Genomic DNA, 19,358 nt, shown 5'->3' with positions numbered 1-19,358 from the left:
TTTTTGTAGCCCACGGGATTAGGGTATTAATTGTGAAATGTTCTATTTAAATTAAATACAATTGCAATGATTTTAAGCATCTGTTCTATTCTCGATGATATTATCTAATCAAGATTTTCTGGTGATCAGTGGGTGTGCTTTATTCTCTGTGATGTTGCCTTCTCTCAACAGCATTCACTCTTTAATCATTTTTCTAGTTGAATTGTGTTGCTTCTGTTCTCTCTCTCTCTTTATATATATATATATATATAGATACTGTATAGATACTTGTTTAGTTTTAGGTTGGGCTTGTCTAAACTAATGTTGCAGTGATGTACTTTTCTCCTTAGACCCTGCTCTGCACGGCACTGTAAAACCTGATCATAAAAGAAAGTTGACATTTTCTGTAAACCTGAAATATGTTCACAGAGCCATACTTGTGTTGTAAAAAGAGTCTTAAGTGCTACAATATTTCTGTGCATTGTAGCGTTACCCAAGAGACCACGCCCTCCCTGTCTCTGATTGGCTGTCCATCCCACCTGCGGAACAACGGTCTAGTTCCGGGATTCCGACGTCGGCCTAGTAAGAGAGCTGGGTAGTTTGCTAGCGGCTAACTCAAGGAGGACTGAAACAACCCACACCCCGCGGGCAAGACAGTCCGCACGTTGGAACTTGGGTTCGTGTTTCACATTTTCTCTTGTTTGACAGTTTAACTGAAAGTCACTCCTGTTGTCTTGTAACTCGTCAGTGAAAGAATATCCGCTTCTGTAACACTCCCATGCTAGGCAGGTAACTAACGTTAGCGCACGGAGATGTGGTAAAGGACTGAGCAGTGTCGCAAAAAAACTTTCGAGGCTCGGCAAAAGCCCTCTGAGTGATTACCAAGTATGTATCGCCTTTATATCGCTTATTATTCCTCATTTTAACTAAAGCGTCACAACGTCTTTTAGTTTAAAACGGTGGTGTATATTTTCACGAGGATCTCGGTGGTGTGGGCATGTTATTGCAGCGTTAGTTGTCTTGATTGAATCCTTAGGCTGCATTGGCCTGCTGTTTAACGGTTGGTCTGTCTGAAGATATCATCCAGAGATCAAATCATTGCCAGTTGAGTGCTTTAGACTGAAAAAGACACCTGAGAAAAGCTCATTTTAATATGGGTGATTTTTTTCTCTCGACCGGCCTCTTAAAGTGTATCTTGCGAGGTACAGATCGTTGTGGTGACATGACAAGCAGAGCTCGACACAGAGATTTTAGGATTAACATCCGTTATAGTCTGGGGAGGGGGATTTGTTGTGGGGCAGATGGGGTGATTAACAACAGACATATTGACACTGCCTCGGCTTCAAATCTTTATTTCTTAGCACGGGTGGTTGTTGAACAGAGGGGTGTGTCCAAACTAGATCAGATTACACTGTTACTCCGGATCTGTTTCAGTTTGTCCCCACTGTACCGACTAGTTTTTCATCTGGAGATGAAGTAACTTGGCGTGAATTGTGTGTCACAAGCCGTAGTCTCCATGGGGGTTTGAATTTCCTGTAGTAGGTGGTGTTTATGTCGATCACCTGGAGGCATTTACATTGCAGCTGTCTGTTTGACAACAGCAGGAGGTTGAAGAGCCCTGTGCCTGACTAATAATGGAAAGTGTGAGAGCAAAGTAGTTTTTTTGCTCTTCATACTGCAATAGCTCTGTTGTGAAATCAGAGCGAAACCATTGCTTCTCTCGCATAACCTTGTCATCTAGCTTGACCAATATTGTATATTCAATAGTGTCTACTAATGAGACTGTTGCACATTGAAACCTTTTTTTTAGATTCTTGTGTTCTTTGTTGGATTTTTATACTGTTTTGGATCAGTTCGTATACGTTCTCTTTATGATAAGTAGCTGATCAATACATATATCTCTAGTTAGATATTCCCAGATGCCAGAACTGTGTTTCCATACCTTTTTTTTGTCTTCCAACCAAGAAACCACAAGGAATACTAGTGTTGAGGCCAAAGAAACAATCTGAACAATAGAGAACGTGAAGTTGACGTCACAAGTTGGTTCAGATTCAGATTCAAGGGTGTTTTTTGGCAGGATAATGTTTTGATGCTTCAAAATTATAGGATTGAGAATGCCGAACGTACAAAAAAGACTTGGATGCATATTTATTATGAATGAAATTACTTTGTGATTCAGCCAAAAAACAAGGAGAGTCTGGCTTTGGGTGGGATCATATATTGGCAGCTTATTAAATAGCATATCGTGGGTTCAGTGGTGTGATCCAATTACTCCCATTATGGTCCCTCTTCTCCCTTCTTTTCCCTTTTCCATCTATTCTCTTCTCCCCTAGATTTTGCCACTCAGCCAAACAAAACAAAAACTAACCAGTCAACATTGACAGAAGGCGGCGATACTGGGGAGAGCAATTCTCACAAGATTGTGTTCCTGTCCCAGCATGCAGGGCGACATGACATAACTTCACATTCTCCATTAGAAAGTGCGATTGAGAAGAATGTGGCATGTGTGTTTTTAGTTGTATCGATGAGCAAAACAAATTGCAGCTACAGTGCCACGCCTCGGTTTAAAGGGAAGGTTTCCCGAAACTCAATCTGGTAGTTTTCATGTAATCCCGTTGACAAACAAACGGCTCGAAGTATAAATCCAATCAAGAACTATTTTCAGTTGTGATTATTTGCACAAGAGATAGATTTTCCCTCATTAACAGTTGCAGGGTTGTTATTACTCTTTTTCCAGGAGTTTCCAGCTGTTTACCCACAGAACCAGGGGATGAAGGAAAACTGGGAGCCAAAGATAAAGAAAGGACCAAAATGTATCTGACCACGTAACACCCATCCTGCGCACGGCTGTCTGCGAGAGATGCGATATGGGGAAAGAGGTCTGTCTGCAGAGAAGTTGGAGGTGGGAAAGGTCATCACACCCAGCCCGAGCCAAGTGCTGTGGCACCTTTGTGAACTACACGGGCCTTCTTCATGGAATGAGTTGATTGTATCATCATATAGACACTGAAGGCTGAAGACGGTGGTCCCCAAAAAACTGAGGAGACTCATGTTGGATATTTGAGCTTGATCACTTGTGAGGACGAGACCAGACACTTTTTTAAAAATATTTTTTATTCTTATTTTAGCAGCTTCTTGAAAATAAACTCAAGCTGGACCTTTGTTTGATGTTGAGCTTCTTCCCATCACTGGCTCAAAAGCAGATTTGTTTTTGGTGGTTTCCCCCGCTGACTTGGATTGAAATGCTGGAACTGTCCCCCCCTGCCTCCATCCTCAGTTTCTTCCACCCACCCAGTGCCTGAATAAGCCCTCTTGGGACTATTACAGAAGTCATCAGCAGCTGCTGCTCTCACTCTTCTGCTTGTTCTCCTCCATGAGCTTCTTCTCTCCGCCTGCTGGACTACCTCTTTATTTTTCGTATTATAAGTCATTTTCTCCAGAGCGGACAATCAGAACTCGAACACAACAATGAGCATTAATATAAACGCTGAGTTTCAGTTGTGGAGATAAAAACCTAAATTGCTGTCGTCTTACTGCATCGTTTTAATTTAGTTACGCCAAATACAATTACATTTAAGCCATACAAATGTATTTATGTACTCTCTACATATATTTTTGTATCACATTGCTCCTCTGTAGAGATTAAGATTATGCATACAGTCTAGATACAGCGAGCTGTGCACATGTCAGTAGAGCTGTGTTGTAAGTTACTTCATAAAAAAACATCTTGTTTTAAGTCTGCACACAGAGAATTCCTCATGTTTCCATTCAGTTCCTGCTTTCCATAGTTGATTACTTAGTAGGGTTTTCTTTCTCAGTCTGTAGTCATGGCCCCTCCCCCCAAACAAACTTTAAATTCCCCATTTTGACCAGCAAAAACACCCCTTTACATTAGCGAGACAGTCGATATCTACCTCCCCTGTCTTTCTTCCTCCCCTCTCCCCCTGTGTCTGATGCCAGGTTTCAGTGGTGGGGGGGTTGGGGGAGGAGTAGGGGGCCACGCTTCTGCTCCTCCCCGTCCATTTCGACCCAGCCGATACGTCCCGGTGTCCGCTGCCACCACTTTCCTTGTCGGGTCCACAACACTCTTCTTCTGCTTCACGTGAGTGTGTCTCCGGTTATCTTTCAAACAAACGTGGCGCCAAAGGGCATTCATTTATAGACACAGCTGCGTTGGTGTCCTGATTGTGGTCGCACACACCTCTTTGTTGGCTAGAATTTGCAAATATCCAGATGCCTTCTATTAGCTGAAGACCTGCTTTTGTTTTCCGAGCCTTTACTTATTCAGAGAACATTCCCTCAACACAACAGCCATCTTCTCAGCAACACTTCCCACTGTTTCACAGTCACACCTACAGCCCAGCATTTGCAATCACAGTTATATTTAGCCACTGAGCAGACTCCGTGGAGCTCTTGGGAGTTAATTTGTCTTGCACAAAGTTCTCACCAGTAGACGTTGGTGGAGTGTTGAGAAAAACCTTTCCGCTTCAGTGTCGTCCTAGAGACTGTTGGGATTTGGCTATGTTTGTGTGACTGCATTGTTTCCACAACCTTTCTTTCTGCTGTCCAGTTGCCCGTGGTTGTCGGAGTATTTCTCTTCTGTCATTCCCATCTACAATGTTGTGATCTTCCTCTTCACCCTCGCCAACTTCTGCATGGCCACTTTCATGGACCCTGGAATCTTCCCCAGAGGTAAGGAGATGTCAACAGTGCTCATGTGCTCAGGCCGTCTGTTCTGGGAAGTCATCGCCTACCAGTGATGAATCTGTGAGGCTTTCAGCGCCTGATAGGCAAAGCAAGACTGAGCTCGTGTGACGTGAATACGGCCATGTTTTCTGTGCGCTTTGTTTGTAGCGGAGGAGGATGAAGATAAAGAGGATGATTTCCGCGCGCCCCTCTATAAGACTGTGGAGATCAAAGGCATCCAGGTGCGCATGAAGTGGTGCTCCACCTGCCGCTTCTACCGTCCGCCACGCTGCTCGCACTGCTCAGTTTGCGACAACTGTGTGGAGGTACATGCGCTTATAGATGCTGTATGCACACATAATTCATGGGCTCACCATGTTATAGCTCCTTTAGCAGCTGGTTTATTTCTCAGTGTTACTGAGCAGAATGTGGTGATACTGTGTAATTATCCTGGCCTATTTTTTATTTTATTTTTTTTTCAATCTCAATTAACTGATTGTCAATGGAGCACATCCTTGACTTTGAGATTAAGTATGTAGGTTTCTAGGCAAGCCCGATGTCTGAAAACGCTACCCAAAGGAGACATATTACAGGAAAAGAGCTATTTTCTGTGTTTGAGAGCATATGTGTGGGAGTCTGAAGCCACTGTCACAAAACTCAGAAAAAAACACAGTTCAGGTCTGGTCTTTCTGTGTTTTTGTTTGTTTTCATCTCATGGTTTTTCGTTGATGGTGATCACATCCTTTTGTCCTCTGATCCTGTGTCCAGGATTTTGACCATCACTGTCCTTGGGTGAACAACTGCATTGGCCGGAGAAATTATCGCTATTTCTTCCTCTTTTTACTTTCTCTAACCACCCACATTGTGGATGTATTTGGCTTTGGCTTGGTTTATGTCCTGCACCACCGCCAGCAGCTGGACACGCCGCATGCTGCTGTTACGTATCCTTCACTCGGTGCTGTGCGGTCAGAAAAGTGCAGATCATGGGGGCTTTCTTTTCCCATTTTGACCTTTTGGTTATCTCCTTAACCCTCCTCCCAGTATGGCTGTGATGTGTGTGGCAGGTCTGTTTTTTGTCCCAGTGGCTGGCCTGACTGGGTTCCACATAGTGCTTGTGGCCCGCGGTCGGACAACTAATGAACAGGTACATACCAGCGCTAGTTGTGTGCATCTTTGAATGGGCTCAGACATTTTTTTTCTTTGCTATATCCTATTCTTTGCTATATAAGGATTTAACAGTAAGCATGGTTGTGCCCCCCCCTTTCTCACTGTAGGTGACAGGGAAGTTCCGGGGAGGCGTTAACCCTTTCACCAACGGCTGCTTGAGGAATATTTCACATGTTCTCTGCAGCTCCCAGGCCCCCAGGTGTGTACGACCCGCTCTTCTACATTCATCTGTTCATTCCCCTTGTTCTTAACTCTCTTTTACCATTCTGTTTCCACTCCTCCTGTCTTTCCATTTCTCTCTTCCACTTTTCCACCGTCCTTTATTCTTCTCATCTGTCCGCTCAGTTCATGGAATATATGAGTACAGGCATTCCCTCATAATGGATTATGTTGCCAGATTAGGATTGTCAGTTTAATAACGCACTGTTTAGCCGGTTGTTTATCGCTCGTTTTATTTTGAATGTTACAGATACATGGGTCGGTGGCGAGGCCGTCAGGCATTAGACGTGCAGCCACCGTTTCTTAGACCGTCTCTCACAGAGGCCCAACTAGAAGCCAAGATCCTTGACAACGGGATTCAGAATGACCGGCACAGCACAAGGGTGAGTCAACCTACTGTTAAGTGTATTTTCAGGTTTAAACATTGAAAAAATGAGGAGCACTTTTACGAACCGGCAGCTTGTTTCAGACATGCTTTGCTTTCCATTTCCCTGTCGGCAACTGAACACGTCTGATGTGTAAATGACCTCACTGTTGCTTTTCTGTAACATGTTGCAACTGCAGTTTGGCTCGGTCGAGTAACATATACCTAACTCTTTCAACACAAGTGTGAACAGCTGCAGGGACAGTAAGGGCTGAACATCCAGCTCGATACACTCTGCGTTGCTCCCCTAAAAACGCGGGTTTGAAAGTTAAACCGTCTCAAACGAGTGGAACAGTCTGAGCCGTGGGCTGCTCTTAGTTATGTTGGTGCAGTTGTCGTTCTCCGCCATTTTTACCTAAAATAATTGGCTGCAGCACACAGTTATTGTTTTTTTTCCACATTGTCTGAGCCAAAAGAAGGAGAAAAAAACCCAGAAATTGTGCTGAAGCATGTGCTCTCCTTCCTTCTCTTTAAAACCGCCTCCATCTGCCACTGTTGTGTTTACCACAGTGCTGTTTGTTAGCTCGATAGGAATATTTATTGCAAAACATGTTGTTTTTGGGGAAAATATCATGCATCATGAATGCAATGCAATTTTGAGAATGAAGGGTTAATTGATGTAAAACAGGACAATTCTACAACTACACCCTCACATGCAGGATGGCACAGGATTCCAGGTTTATTTGTATATTTTAAGTTTATTTTATTTTTTTTAAGTCTGCTTATCGTTAGTTAGTTGGTTAGTTCTACCGTTAATCTAAACACACCCTAACGCTGCCATTTCCCTGCAGTCCAAGAGCAGTCTTGATCAGATGGAAAGCCAGTCGGCTGATGCGGAGCCTCCACCTCCTCCAAAGCCGGACCTTCGTTACGCCGGCCTGCCTCGCGCAGACACAGAGGGTGAGACACACATAAACACACATAAGACAACACGGGTAGTTGCAGATAAAGTACCAGGAATGTGAGCGTCCACTATAAAGTGCGGTACCTCGAGTGTTTTACCTCATATGTGAACAGCTAAATGTTTGTGTTCTAATCATAAGAACACCTCATTCAGAATGTCTCTTTTGGTTTCTTGTCGTTCAGAGAGCAGCTTGTTAACTGAGGCTCCACCTACTCCATCAATGTACAAGTACCGGCCGGCCTACAACAGCCCAGGAAGGAACCACGCTGCCCTCACACATTCAAATAAGGTAGATTTTGATTTACATATACACATCTCAAAAAATGCTGGGTATAGACTATTGGGTGTGTACACATCTCAAAGTACAGGGTCTGTTCATGCTACATTATGCTAGGAGAGAAGTTAATCGTATGTTTTTGCCTGAAATCTAAAAACATTCTTTGAGAGACGCACTACCTCGGTTAATACCATGTGGCAAGCTAATTTTTCAAAAACACGTGTCTGTTTATCGCTCAAAAAGAAGCAAGAAGAGCAGTAAAAGCACCATCCTATAGCTGACTGTAGCAGGTGGGTTTGGAGGCTGTCATGTCTGGCTTCTAATCTTCTTTGTGGTAAATAAATGCCCCTCTTTTTGTTTTTTTTTTACTTGAAATTGATCATTCAGTGGCCATCGGTTGAGCAGTAAGTCTCACTGTGTTTGTGTGTATATTCCTTTGGATGTCCCTGTGTTTGAGTGAATCTATCCTTTCCCCTGAGACTACATTGACTGGAATGTGCAGCTCATTTATTACTATTTGTACTTCCATTTATCTGTGGACACACACTTGTCTTTGACATGCAGTGTCGGTGCTTGTTCCAACCAGTCAATGTTTACAGTCCAGTAGTGTCATGATGGAGTAGAGCATCCAGTACTTCCCACTCTTTCTCTCTTTTTCTTTTCGTCCTGTTTTCTGTGCTCTGTTTTCCTGAGGTAAAATGGTAGTTTTCATCATTTTGACCCTCACTCATGACATCCTCTTCATCGTGTTTTTTTCCCTTACCCTCTCTCCCTCTGCCTTTGGTCCCTCTTCTCTCTCCTCTCCTCAGATGATCCGGGGGGAGAGTCTTGACTCTCCGTCTTCCTCCATCCTCCAGTCCAGCCGCCAGCCAAGCTACCGTTCGGAGCCAAGCAGCCTGGACGGGGCCACAGTGGTGGGAGGAGGTGTAGGGGTGCGCAGAGGGGGAGGGGAGAGGGGTGAGGGCTCCGGAGGCCCTGCTGGGACTGCTGGGGGGGTGTCAGGGGGCATGTCAGGTTACTCCCTGACTGGGCGCTCCTACACCTCCTACCCATCCTCGCTGGTTCTGTCCACTGGCGGCTCACGATCATCCAGCCTGCGCTCAGCACAGACTGCACATAACCCGCTGGCCACACTCCAGTCGGAGGGCACAACAGACACCAGCTACAAGAGCCTGGCCAATCAGACGCCTCGGAATGGTAGCCTGTCCTATGACAGCCTGCTGACGCCATCTGAGAGCCCAGAGTTCGAGTCAGCCGCCCATGAGCTGTCGCCACAGAAACCTTATGTTCAGTTTCCTTCATCAACTATAACAGGCCAGCCTGAGGTGGTGTCACCCAGTAGCCCGCTGCAGGGCTACACGTCGCCCTTCCTCTCAGCTCAGATCGCCCAGCAGAGGGAGGGGCAACTGCTCCAGGGCTCCGCCACTTTCTCCTCCCCCCATAGGGCCTACCTGCGTGCTGTCAGTCCGCCTCCTCTCTCCTCCTCTGGGATTCCTGAGGCTCAGCAACTTCTCCAGCACAACCTGGATCCCTCTTTTCGAGCCCCTCGTAACCTTTCCTCCTCATCTTCATCCCCTGGGGCTCGCTCATTAGAGCCCCCGGTTTCCCCACCACCTCGCGGCCTCTCCCTCAGCAAGTCCCCGTCTTACATTGGGGAGGCAGGGTCACAGCACAAGCCTCGCCCAGCAGGAGGGGGTTTTGTGCTGGGAGGAGGAGTCGGAGGAGGGCAACAGGCGTCACAGTGAGTAGTGATCCGTCGCCAGATTCGTCAACCTGCCACTCTTCCTCCTCCTCCTTTTCCTCTTCTTCTTCTACCCTCCCGGTTTGTGTCAGCCCTTCTCTTCTTACCTGATCTGTGTGAGTCTTCCTTTTCCTCCTACATGGTTTGCAGTCAGTCTGTCTTGTTTGCTCTTAAACTGTTGTGTGTGTGTGTGAATGGAAGTTTTATTGGTTCAGTTGTTGGAATGTGTAAATAAGTATTTAAAGCATGTCAGTGTGTGTTTAGCTCTGTTACAGCATGCCTAACATTGCTCCTGTTTACTTCTGTCTTGTTGTCTTTTTGTCCTCGTTCTTCTCTTACTCATCAAATATGGTTACCACATGCCTTACAAGATCATAGGTAGAAAAACATTTGCTGTTTATTGTCTGCTTGTTATTTTTTTAACTTCTCACTGCCATTTCTTGTCTCTCTTTAATTCTTAAAATGCTCCCCTCCTCTTCTCTTGCTCCCCCCCTTCTGAATGGCTGTCCAATCAGATCCGCCTCTCGCCCAGTCTTGGCCAATCACACCACAACCAAACCAGGGGGCGGGGTGAAGAAGGTAACCGGCGTCGGAGGGACCACATACGAGATATCGGTTTGAGTGACAAACATCCCACATGATCTATTACGAGGATGGGGGGGGCAAAAGTCACCAGACAGCTTCCCGCTTGCCTCTTACCTGAGCTGGATATTATTCATGACAGCGGGCTCCTGAGAAGTGACTGTTTTCTGCTGCTTTGGATTCAAGAAGCGGGTCTGCCTGGTACTCGCTTTGTTTTCTGGCGAATCTTCTCTGCCTGCCTTTCAGATTTGAACAAAGAGAAACCGAGGGACGCTGATTGATGTTTTTTCACCGGATCAGCCGTCACCATTTAACCACTTTGTGAGCCATAGACTGATGTGATCACGGCTGGGTACTGACATGTTTATTAAACACGCTGACCCACTCCACGATTTGCTATTTTACTTTGGTACATCAGCACACAGAGTATTGACAAGGGTGTCTGGCACTTGACAAAAGGATGAGCTTTATCCAGCAGATGTTAAATTGTAGGATCTAGGATTTAAGACTGTTGACCAATAAAAACATCTGTTATGACCACAGAGGGAATAGTTTGACCTATAAACAGTTATCGTTTTTTTTCCCTTTAAATATTGTTTTATATAAATGTATAAAAATCGTACAAATTAATATTATTATTGGGTCAAATTGTCAGAAATTGAAAATGACTATTGTTGATGATGGTGGCAGATGTGTACTGTATGTATTGATTCATGAAAGCGATTTCAGATCAGTTGCCTGTTTATAATTGATGGCTGCATCAGCCTCTCGCAAGCTCTTGCTGGAATTTTTACTGTCCAAAGAGAATGATGATCCTTTACGGACACCAGATGTGGCAGATAATCAAGATTATTTTTTAAAGCCACAAAGAAATCTAGATTATCGCGACTGCGGCACAAGCATCTTTGTGGAATGTATGCTTGTAATGTTTATGCTAGAGACATTATGCAAAATCTGTTTGTAGCTTTAAGATCAATGTATGTGTTTTGGTCTCTCCCCCCCCCTTTCCTTTTATGTAATTTGTCAATCGGTAAAGATGCTAGTAACCATATACCTTTAACGGGTGACCAGCCAAATAGGAGCAGCGAGGGAAGGGCTTATTTATTTCACCAGACAAAACAACCGTAGTTCTGGACATAAATTCACTTTTATTTGACTTTTTCTTTTTGAGAGATGACGGAGGAAATCGGAACATTTTTTTCCTGAAAGTGTGTAAAAAGTAACATTAAATGCGAGATGCCGCCGAATAGATTAAGGAGGGACTTTGTTTGTTTTCCAGCGAGGACGTTTATGTGTCGACTGGGTTTGGCCTCGAGACCATCTATAGCGAAGCAGGGGCGTTTTTATTGAATTTTTTTTTCTATCAATGCTTATTTTTACTTTTTTTTTTCTGCTTTCAACGCCACGTTTAAACTTCTGTAAAGTAAAGTTAATCTTTATTTGTTTTTGTTTTTTTTTTAACCCGCTGCCATTTGGAGAAAGGATTCATCACAGAAAGGGAGACGTGTTCGTCTGGATCGGGGCACCGCAGAGTGTTTATTTATTTTGATTCTTTCTGTTAGGACCCACAGCAGTGTTTGCAGTAGAATGTCAAATCTGTGTGAATGTGGCACAACTTCTTGGAGCAAGGGTACGCTTTTAAGCACCGACGTATCAACTGACCCGAACCACTGTGTTGCGAGTTGTCAACCTTACCCAGGCTACGTCTTTGGTGTGCATGTTTGTTTTGTTTTTATTTCCACTTTCTGTTGGGTTTGTTTTGTGCTGACTGCTTCTCTGGCGCACATTTTTGTGAGATTGTTGTCGAGTCCCACCTGATTCGTGTGCGCGGTGGCAAAGAAAAACATCACTAATGGCACAAGCTGCTGTTGCACAGAGACAAAGATAACCTGTGCACTGATGTGCGTATAGCAAGTATATTTCTATGTGAGATTAAATATTGCTATTTGTGGGCTGTGATGAATGGAACAAGTTTCAGAAATATCTGTAATGAGTACATTTAAAAAAAACAACAAAAAAAAAAACATTTCCAAAATGGCCTTATAAAGCATTTTTAAGAAGATGTCTTCTCAGAATAAAAGGTCAAACTGTTAAAAAAAACCAAAAACCTGTGTCATGATTCTCAGCTGCCTCACACAAGTTTCGGCTCACTTTATTTCCAAAAATTTAACATGAAAGTAAAAACACCAGTTGCAAAAAAAAAAAAAACAGGCAGCAAAAGTTTACATGCTGGGATTAGGTGATGCTGAAAGTGTCAAAATAAATACAAAAGGGTACTTGTTCTCCAATAACTTATCTCATAAAATGTCCCTAAATAGACTGCTTGAATTGAATAAATGACTGTATTTTTACAGTAATTGACTGTATTTTTACAGTAATGTAAAGTTGGGAAATGATGGGACAAATGAAAGACATTTTATGCTCTGCTTCACTGGTCTTTCTTGCTTTCTGTCTGCTGCTCCGCGTTGTCGGTCTCTTGCGCCTCGTCGCTGCCCTCCTCTGGCTGAGAACCGTCCTGCAACTCCTTCAAGCCGAGACTTTTGTTCAGCTTCTTGGATTTTTGGAAGAGCTCATTCAGGTTAAACTCTCGGATGATGTTCTCCTGGCAATGACAAGAAAGGGTTAGATGGCGAGTGTAAGTCGAGTGGCACATCATAATCACTTCTTGTGTTTGTTAAGAGCAGAGTGGACACACCTCATTAAAGGTCCAAGATACAGCCCGCCCTTTACCGTCCACCATTGGACGTCTCATGACTTCTCGCCCTCCTTGGAAAAGCAGCAGTGAAGGCAGCTGCTTAGCCAGAGGAGATGTACTAACCCTGTACCTGTTGAGTGAGAATTCATGGGACAATGAGTGTTAAGAGAATATGTAAAAAAAACAAAAACACAAGCAATTTCTGAGAGACATGAACAAAGCAGAGTGAACTTAAAAACTTACTTCTCTGACAACTCTCCATAGCGACCAATGTCCACCTTCCCAAACCGGAGTCCAGCACAGTTGTACCTGTAGTACGTAGATAAAGATGCACAAGAGCATTAGTCCAGCTGCCTCACGGTTGGATGGCGCTGTGTTAAACAGACTTTCTTACACGCCAGCTGAAGGACGATTTTATAGTGCTTCAAATATTTAGAAGTGTTAAGAATTTTAAGAACTCTGCATCAACATGATGGGAAACATAATCAGATTAATACGTCTGAAAAGACTCCAGCTATCCACAGTCAGAGAGATTGGGTACAAATGTATCATTGGTTCACTCAGGAGTGATCTGCCAACATATATCAACCCTCTGCAAGGTCACAGTGGTGCTCAGAGTCAGTTCTGCACAATTAAAAGATTTTGTTAGGCTTTTGGTCAATGTCGATCAGTATTTTTCACTAATGTCTCCCGTGAATCTCCACAAGCGCAAGACTTTATGGTTGTTTTAGCACAAACTGGTGATTTGTGGGTTCATGTTAAACAATGTGTCTGTTCCACAACTGTTTTTACGTAGCCCAGCCAAATGTACGCAAGTACACGTCTGATAGACTTCACAAATCAATTTTCCCTCGTAAAAGAGAGAAGGAGAGTCAGTGAGAGCGAGGCGATGCCTTACTTGAGAGAAAGGTTAGCAAAGATGGGAGCAAAGGACTGGCAGTCAGAAGACCAGTTGGCGTAGAACTCGACGATCCAGGTGACACGACTGTCCCTCTGCAGCTCCTCCTGATGGCTCAATAACACAAAGGCTGATCAGAGCAGAATAGGCACACATCTGTCACCACTTTGGGAGGTCTTTAGACTCCACTGTCACAGTTTTGAATTCAGTTAATATATTTGACACACTTCTCAAACTGCAAAGAAAGGAAATACAAAACTATGCTCGGTGCAACCGATGGGTCACATCTTTACGCTCTGACCGCGCTGCATATGAACATTTGAGAAATATCCAAACGTTTAAACAAAGGACTCACATCTATGGTCTTGTCACTGAAGTACTTGATGTATTCCGGGCCCATGTAGAGAGGAGGCTTACAGGTCATTACAAACGCTGGAGACAAAGCACAGATAAACAGGGTTGGAAGTTCACGTTAAGTAGAATACAAACTATTTGAATTGAGAGGATAACTAAAGGCCGGAGTCACAAGCTCGGTTCAGGTCATCTACATGCAGTATTCTGGAATAAAAGTATTTCTCCAAAGTTTCAAAACAACTAAGGAATATTTTAGAGTAATTATATAGAAATGGAAAGATCAAATATAAAGACAGATGGCTAAAATCGGTTAATGTGTGGCTTCTCAGGGTTTTACAGTGGGCAGCCTTGTCTGAAACAATGATTACCTCTGTTTAAAATCATGTAAATCATTACTGATGTCTGAAGACTGACACTCTGGGAAACAAAGACGGTAAGTTTGCTCAATTTTGAGTCATCCAACTGTTTAGTCCAGTGCTTCTACACTTAAAGCTAAAATAAGTTATTCCAATTTGAATGTGTGTGGTTTCATATTTTCTATGAGTATTTGCACCACCTACAGGCCACTTCAACAAACACACCGACTCCTGAACTGCTGAGGGTGGATAGTGAAGTTTGACCTGAGCCACTTGGAGCCATTTTGTAATCAGTAAGAGTGCAAAGCATGTGAAGCCACTCTGCACCGTCTTGAAATTTAGAACAAAGTTAATGAGGTGGGCTTTCCTTCTCAACCCCTGTGACAAAAGCGAAATGTGGACAAAGATGTGCGAGTTCACTCATCCTAATTGCAACAACTCTGATGCTTTCCTATGGAATTAATCTAGGATGGGACACAGTTAAGAGCAGGAAGTCTCTGACACCAAAAAGTGGACTGCACATGTGACGCAAATTATTATATCTAACCTTTTCACATAAATAAACTGCCACGTCTGAGCTGGGATGGGCTGGGAACCCACTACCGCTATATGAGAGTGAGGTGTTTGTAAAGCTCCACAATAACTCGGATTCATCAGCAAGAGGGGCGGTATTTCCAGCCAAGCTTATAAGACCACTGACCCACACACACTGCCAGGTAGAGGATCCCGAGGCGAATGTCCAGCCTGAAGAAGAGGATGACGTTGGCCACTTTACTGAACATGAACAAGTTGCCAATGTGCTGCTCCAGCGTGACTGAGACAGAAAAGAGAAGAGGTGGGATCGGTGAATGAAGAAGAGATGAAACCGTCACATTGCTCAGCAAGGTCAAAGGAGGGTGGGACCACACAGCACCTGTAATGTTTACACTACAAAGGCACGTTTTTCAGTGAATCACTTCCTGGATGAGGCTTGGTGTGGGGCCTCTCTGCTGGTCTCAGATCATGCATGTCAAACACATTACATATTAGAACTGAACACATAATAAATACACATGCCTGGTGTCTTTGTTGTTTTATAACTTCATAATAAATGCCTAGTTTAAACACAGCGGCGTGGTGGTTAAGTGGTACTTACTGGCCCTTCTGTTCTTCATCATCACTATCGCACTGAGAAACATGAGAATCTCCACTTCTCTCTGTGAAACAAAAGCACTAATTAATTCAACTGCTTTGTGACAACTGAGCTCCCCTTTGAGCGGCTGAGTTAGCTCCACTATATTTAACAGCAGGCAGCACAGCAGCGCAACATTATCCCCGTCCACATGCTCACCCAGTCAAAGTCGCAGGAGTTGCCGTCCTCCCGGTCGGTTGCCAGGTGCTCGCACAGACCGGGTGTCTTTCGGACCACCAGAAAAGCAACGGTCATGACGACTGAGGTGATGTAGTAAGGTTTCAGCAGCCATTTGTAAATCTGAGGTAGGTGATACAAGAACGTGAACAATCCAGTGATTAAAGCCATGTTGGCGGAGTGAACAGCCCACCGCCGCAGGTTTTAGAGGAGAAATGAAAAGACAGCTGAGAGCCTGGGGTGGAATGCGCATGCGCGGCATTGACACTATCCGTCACTTTTGTGCGCAGCGGCTCGCCATAGAATTGGCGGGTACTGTAAAAACGTAAACAGAGCTAGCTGGACATGGAGGAAAGCAGCGTGTCAACACAAAGAGAGGCTGGAGAAATAAACGACAAAGACAACGCCGAAAAGCAGACCGAAGCAGCAACGGGAGAAGCTTCCTCACAGACGTCGAACCCAGGAGATGTCGGCAAGCCGACGGAGGAGACGGCTGTTCGGTTCAACAGGCTGAAGCTGTTCGACAAAGTGATGCAGAAGAGCCTGAACAAGTTCATGGAGCATGCCAGGTACCGCACTGTTTGTGCTTGTGCTGTGAATATACCATGGAAAAGTGACTGTGGAAAGACTTAATTACTTTATTATCTCTGTGTTGCATATTAGTGACACATTAAAGTTACAAACGGGTTAACACACCTGTCTAAACAACTATATATTGTTCGGTCTATTGAAAGAAAACGTGGCAAAGCTTACCCAACAAAAGCTCACGGCATCACTTTCATGTTGGTCACCCAAATATATTTAATTAAAATAATATAAGACTCAAAGGCAACGAATCCTCGCATCTGAGAGGATGTAAGCAGTGACTCTGGCATTTTCGTCAGACTCCAAACAGAGCACAAGTATCATATTACTTTGTTAACCCCCTATGGGGAAAGTTTTATAATCGCAGTATAGTAATGAATATCTGATTATTTAAATAGAATAAAATTAAATAAGTGAACAAATAAACGAGGAGAACAAGAAAAGGCAGTCATTATAAATTAAATAGACATTGTGATAGGCTGTTGCCTCTGTTTGATCACAGTTATGTAAATAGCATGCAGCATTGTTCATTATGTTAACCTCTAGAAAACAGGGAATATCAGGGAGTATTGGTTATCCAGCCATCCTAATGGCCCCCTACATCTAAATTGAAGGGCGGGACCATCACTTGTTGATTTCCAAAAAAAAAAAAGCTCACCTAATCACTACTAAATGGAGGGATGGGGGCCACTGGAGGAACTGGGATTGGACCTTTCTGCAAACATTGAAAGACCTAAACTTCCTCAGGACATGGAGTCTGCTCTGTACCTTTTTGTGAGCAGTTGTCGTGATCAATTGTTTAATAGAGATCGGCTTATACTGTGAAAAGAAAACAACCTTCCGTCAAAGCAACGCAATGCGGTTGACACTGCTTTCACTCTCAGTTTTAAAGGATTTGCCAGCATGTTTCGTCCACTGTACAAGAAAAACCCTCAGAGGATGGAGAGCATTCACAAGCAGTTCACAGAGGAGCTGCAGAGAACGATACAGGTGAGCAACGCAAAATGAACAAGTGGGTGGTCTCTTCAGAGACTTTAAGTCCCAGACTTAAGAGTTTTCAAGAGCTGAAAGAAAAATTTGGACTCGACAGCCATGAATTCCTTAGGCATTTACAATCAACTGTCATAACAAGGAAATTAAGGAAATTCCCATCTGTGGAAGAAAACACATTTATTGAAGAAAATGTATAAGGCCTGTGAAGACACATCAACGCGACTCGTGTCAATGTTTTAAAGCAAACTGTTGGGCAATGACAAATACTCAGTTGAACACAAAGAAAAAATGGGGGGGAAACGAACTTAACATTCAAATATCAAAGAAGGATTGGTAAATATGTGGAAAAATCCTAGCTCACATCTGGAGAGAATTTCCAGCAGCTCTGTGGGAAATTAAAATAATATTAGGGTATCATCTACCACTGAATATACATACATTGAAACATCTTGGCAACTTTTCAGATGGCAATATGCAGGGGAAAGCGGCTGGTAAAATATCTATAACAAGCAGATGGCACCAAGCAGATCCCCCAACAGTTGACGAATGGAAACAGATTGTTGCAGGAATTTATCTGATTAAAAAGCTGCCACTTAATGACACCGTAGAGAGCGCTCACAAATGGCTCAGAGTTGATTAAGAATAGAGAGTATGTGGAGCTGGAGCTAGTCTGTGGAAAGCAGAAGTGAAGAGGAAACCATGTGAGAGACTAAGATAATAATGACTAAAAAACATGGTGTCATCACATGTGATTGGTTGAAATGCTGGAGCTTGCTTTTAAACTAAATTAAAGAAACAAAGAGAGAGGAGGCGGTTAAAGTTAGTGAGCCGAGGAGCACAAGTCTTCTGAACGAATCGCAGCTGGAGGCAAACTTTGATGGACTGACTCAAGAGAAATCAACTTCTGTTTAAATAATGGTCAGAGAATTGTGTTGAGGGGAAAAAAAATTCCTTCAGCAAACAGTTTCACTGCTGATAAAGAGCAGCATCGTGTGCATCAGGAGTCATCTTTCAACATTTTATCGTCCAGCAGGACAGTTACCGTCTGAACAGTCCAAATACTTATAGATGTAGCTTGTATGTGCATTAGGTGCCTGTCTTTAATTGCACTTGTTCACATGAACACATGGTGTGTCTGCTCATAAAGGAAGACATCAGCAGACTTATCGAAGAAGGCATGTTAGAGTTCAAACTGAATGAGCTGGACAAGCTGGAGAGTGCTGCCAAGAACAATCCAGACCCTGCATGGTGAGTGGACATCATTCAAAACTCCTCACCCCCTGAAACCTTCAGCTTTCTTTTACATGGCCACACACCGAGCTTTTAATCGAATGTGCTCAGTTTCCCTTTTTACACCGTTCTAACCTGTTCCAACCTATCTTTTCCAAATGATAGCTTGAGAACCGTCACATCTGCAACGTTTCTGGGGTTTTTTCAGCTGCATCAAAATTCAAAGCAAAAATTTCCTCTCGTCTAATTTTCTTCCCTATAGGCGACCGAGTGGGGTTCCTGAGGAGGACTTTTGCAGCTTTTTGAAGACATATTACCTCAAGCAGGAGGCCTACGTGCGACTGGAGCTGAAAAAGGTTAAGGCGGAGAACGCGGCCCTGGCTCAGAAGGTTCAGGCTGGTAGAGAGAGTGTCGCTCAGGCCGAACAACGCATTTCCACAGCCGTGGATGAGTGGAAGGTGGGAGAGCAGTAATGGATGCTCATGAGAAATCAGTCCTTGTTCAAATAAGTGTGCTGTTGGCTTTTTAACCTTCATTTTTAGCTTTTCCTTATTTCTGCACTTTCTATTTGAGCTCATGATCTGCTTTTTGAAACGGACCTAAAACTAAATTATTGCTCAGAGGTTTGTTTGATGGTCTCATGAAAGAAGTGTTATTGGCTAAAATCTGTGTGGACTTGTGTGAATGTGGCACAACGTGGTTTCCTCAGTGTGACATAAATATCCATGTACAACATACATTTGTCTTGACTGTTAGTTTATTTCTGTGTTTTGTCTCATTTTCAGGTGTCAGTGACAGAGTTTGAACGGCTGGCTTCTTCTCTCTGCCCTGCTGACGTCTTTGACGTGTGAACGATGTGTCGACTAACTCACCTGTACATATTCTGTTTTCTGTGCAAGTTTGTGTGAAATAAACTTGAA

At 43.7% G+C, this 19,358-nt stretch overlaps 3 protein-coding genes across 5 annotated transcripts; 2 read left to right on the top strand and 1 right to left on the bottom strand.

Moving 5' to 3' along the window:
* Positions 1-544: 544 nt before the first annotated feature.
* Positions 545-12,086, top strand: zdhhc5b (zinc finger DHHC-type palmitoyltransferase 5b). 3 transcript variants are annotated; one of them, XM_072395681.1, is made up of 12 exons: positions 545-655; positions 2,717-4,081; positions 4,550-4,671; positions 4,834-4,991; positions 5,434-5,606; positions 5,707-5,809; positions 5,940-6,031; positions 6,302-6,434; positions 7,267-7,375; positions 7,562-7,668; positions 8,466-9,397; positions 9,913-12,086. In XM_072395681.1, exons 2-12 carry the CDS (start codon positions 3,933-3,935, stop codon positions 10,016-10,018), a joined length of 2,184 nt encoding a protein of 727 aa, XP_072251782.1. In that variant the 5' UTR covers positions 545-655; positions 2,717-3,932; the 3' UTR covers positions 10,019-12,086. The 3 variants fall into 3 exon arrangements, with proteins under 3 accessions (XP_072251782.1, XP_072251784.1, XP_072251783.1); XM_072395682.1 differs by lacking the exon at positions 545-655 and adding an exon at positions 774-864; XM_072395683.1 differs by lacking the exons at positions 5,434-5,606; positions 5,707-5,809.
* A 31-nt stretch (positions 12,087-12,117) lies between these two features.
* tmx2a (thioredoxin-related transmembrane protein 2a) lies at positions 12,118-15,860 on the bottom strand. The gene is made up of 8 exons (XM_072395689.1): positions 15,613-15,860; positions 15,418-15,478; positions 14,983-15,096; positions 13,928-14,004; positions 13,573-13,679; positions 12,918-12,983; positions 12,675-12,804; positions 12,118-12,581 (listed from the first exon to the last, which is right to left on the bottom strand). The coding sequence occupies exons 1-8, from the start codon at positions 15,799-15,801 to the stop codon at positions 12,408-12,410; spliced, it is 918 nt and encodes a 305-aa protein (XP_072251790.1). The 5' UTR covers positions 15,802-15,860; the 3' UTR covers positions 12,118-12,407.
* Positions 15,801-19,358, top strand: pmf1 (polyamine modulated factor 1). The gene is made up of 5 exons (XM_072395694.1): positions 15,801-16,199; positions 17,100-17,205; positions 18,356-18,456; positions 18,701-18,896; positions 19,224-19,358. Exons 1-5 carry the CDS (start codon positions 15,976-15,978, stop codon positions 19,287-19,289), a joined length of 693 nt encoding a protein of 230 aa, XP_072251795.1. The 5' UTR covers positions 15,801-15,975; the 3' UTR covers positions 19,290-19,358.

Source organism: Leuresthes tenuis, unplaced genomic scaffold (genome assembly GCF_036924035.1).
Source record: "Leuresthes tenuis unplaced genomic scaffold, fLeuTen1.0.hap1 SCAF_11, whole genome shotgun sequence".
NCBI lineage: Eukaryota > Metazoa > Chordata > Actinopteri > Atheriniformes > Atherinopsidae > Leuresthes > Leuresthes tenuis.
The sequence above is the reverse complement of the archived record's forward strand: the minus strand, read 5'-3'. Positions and strand labels throughout refer to the sequence as shown.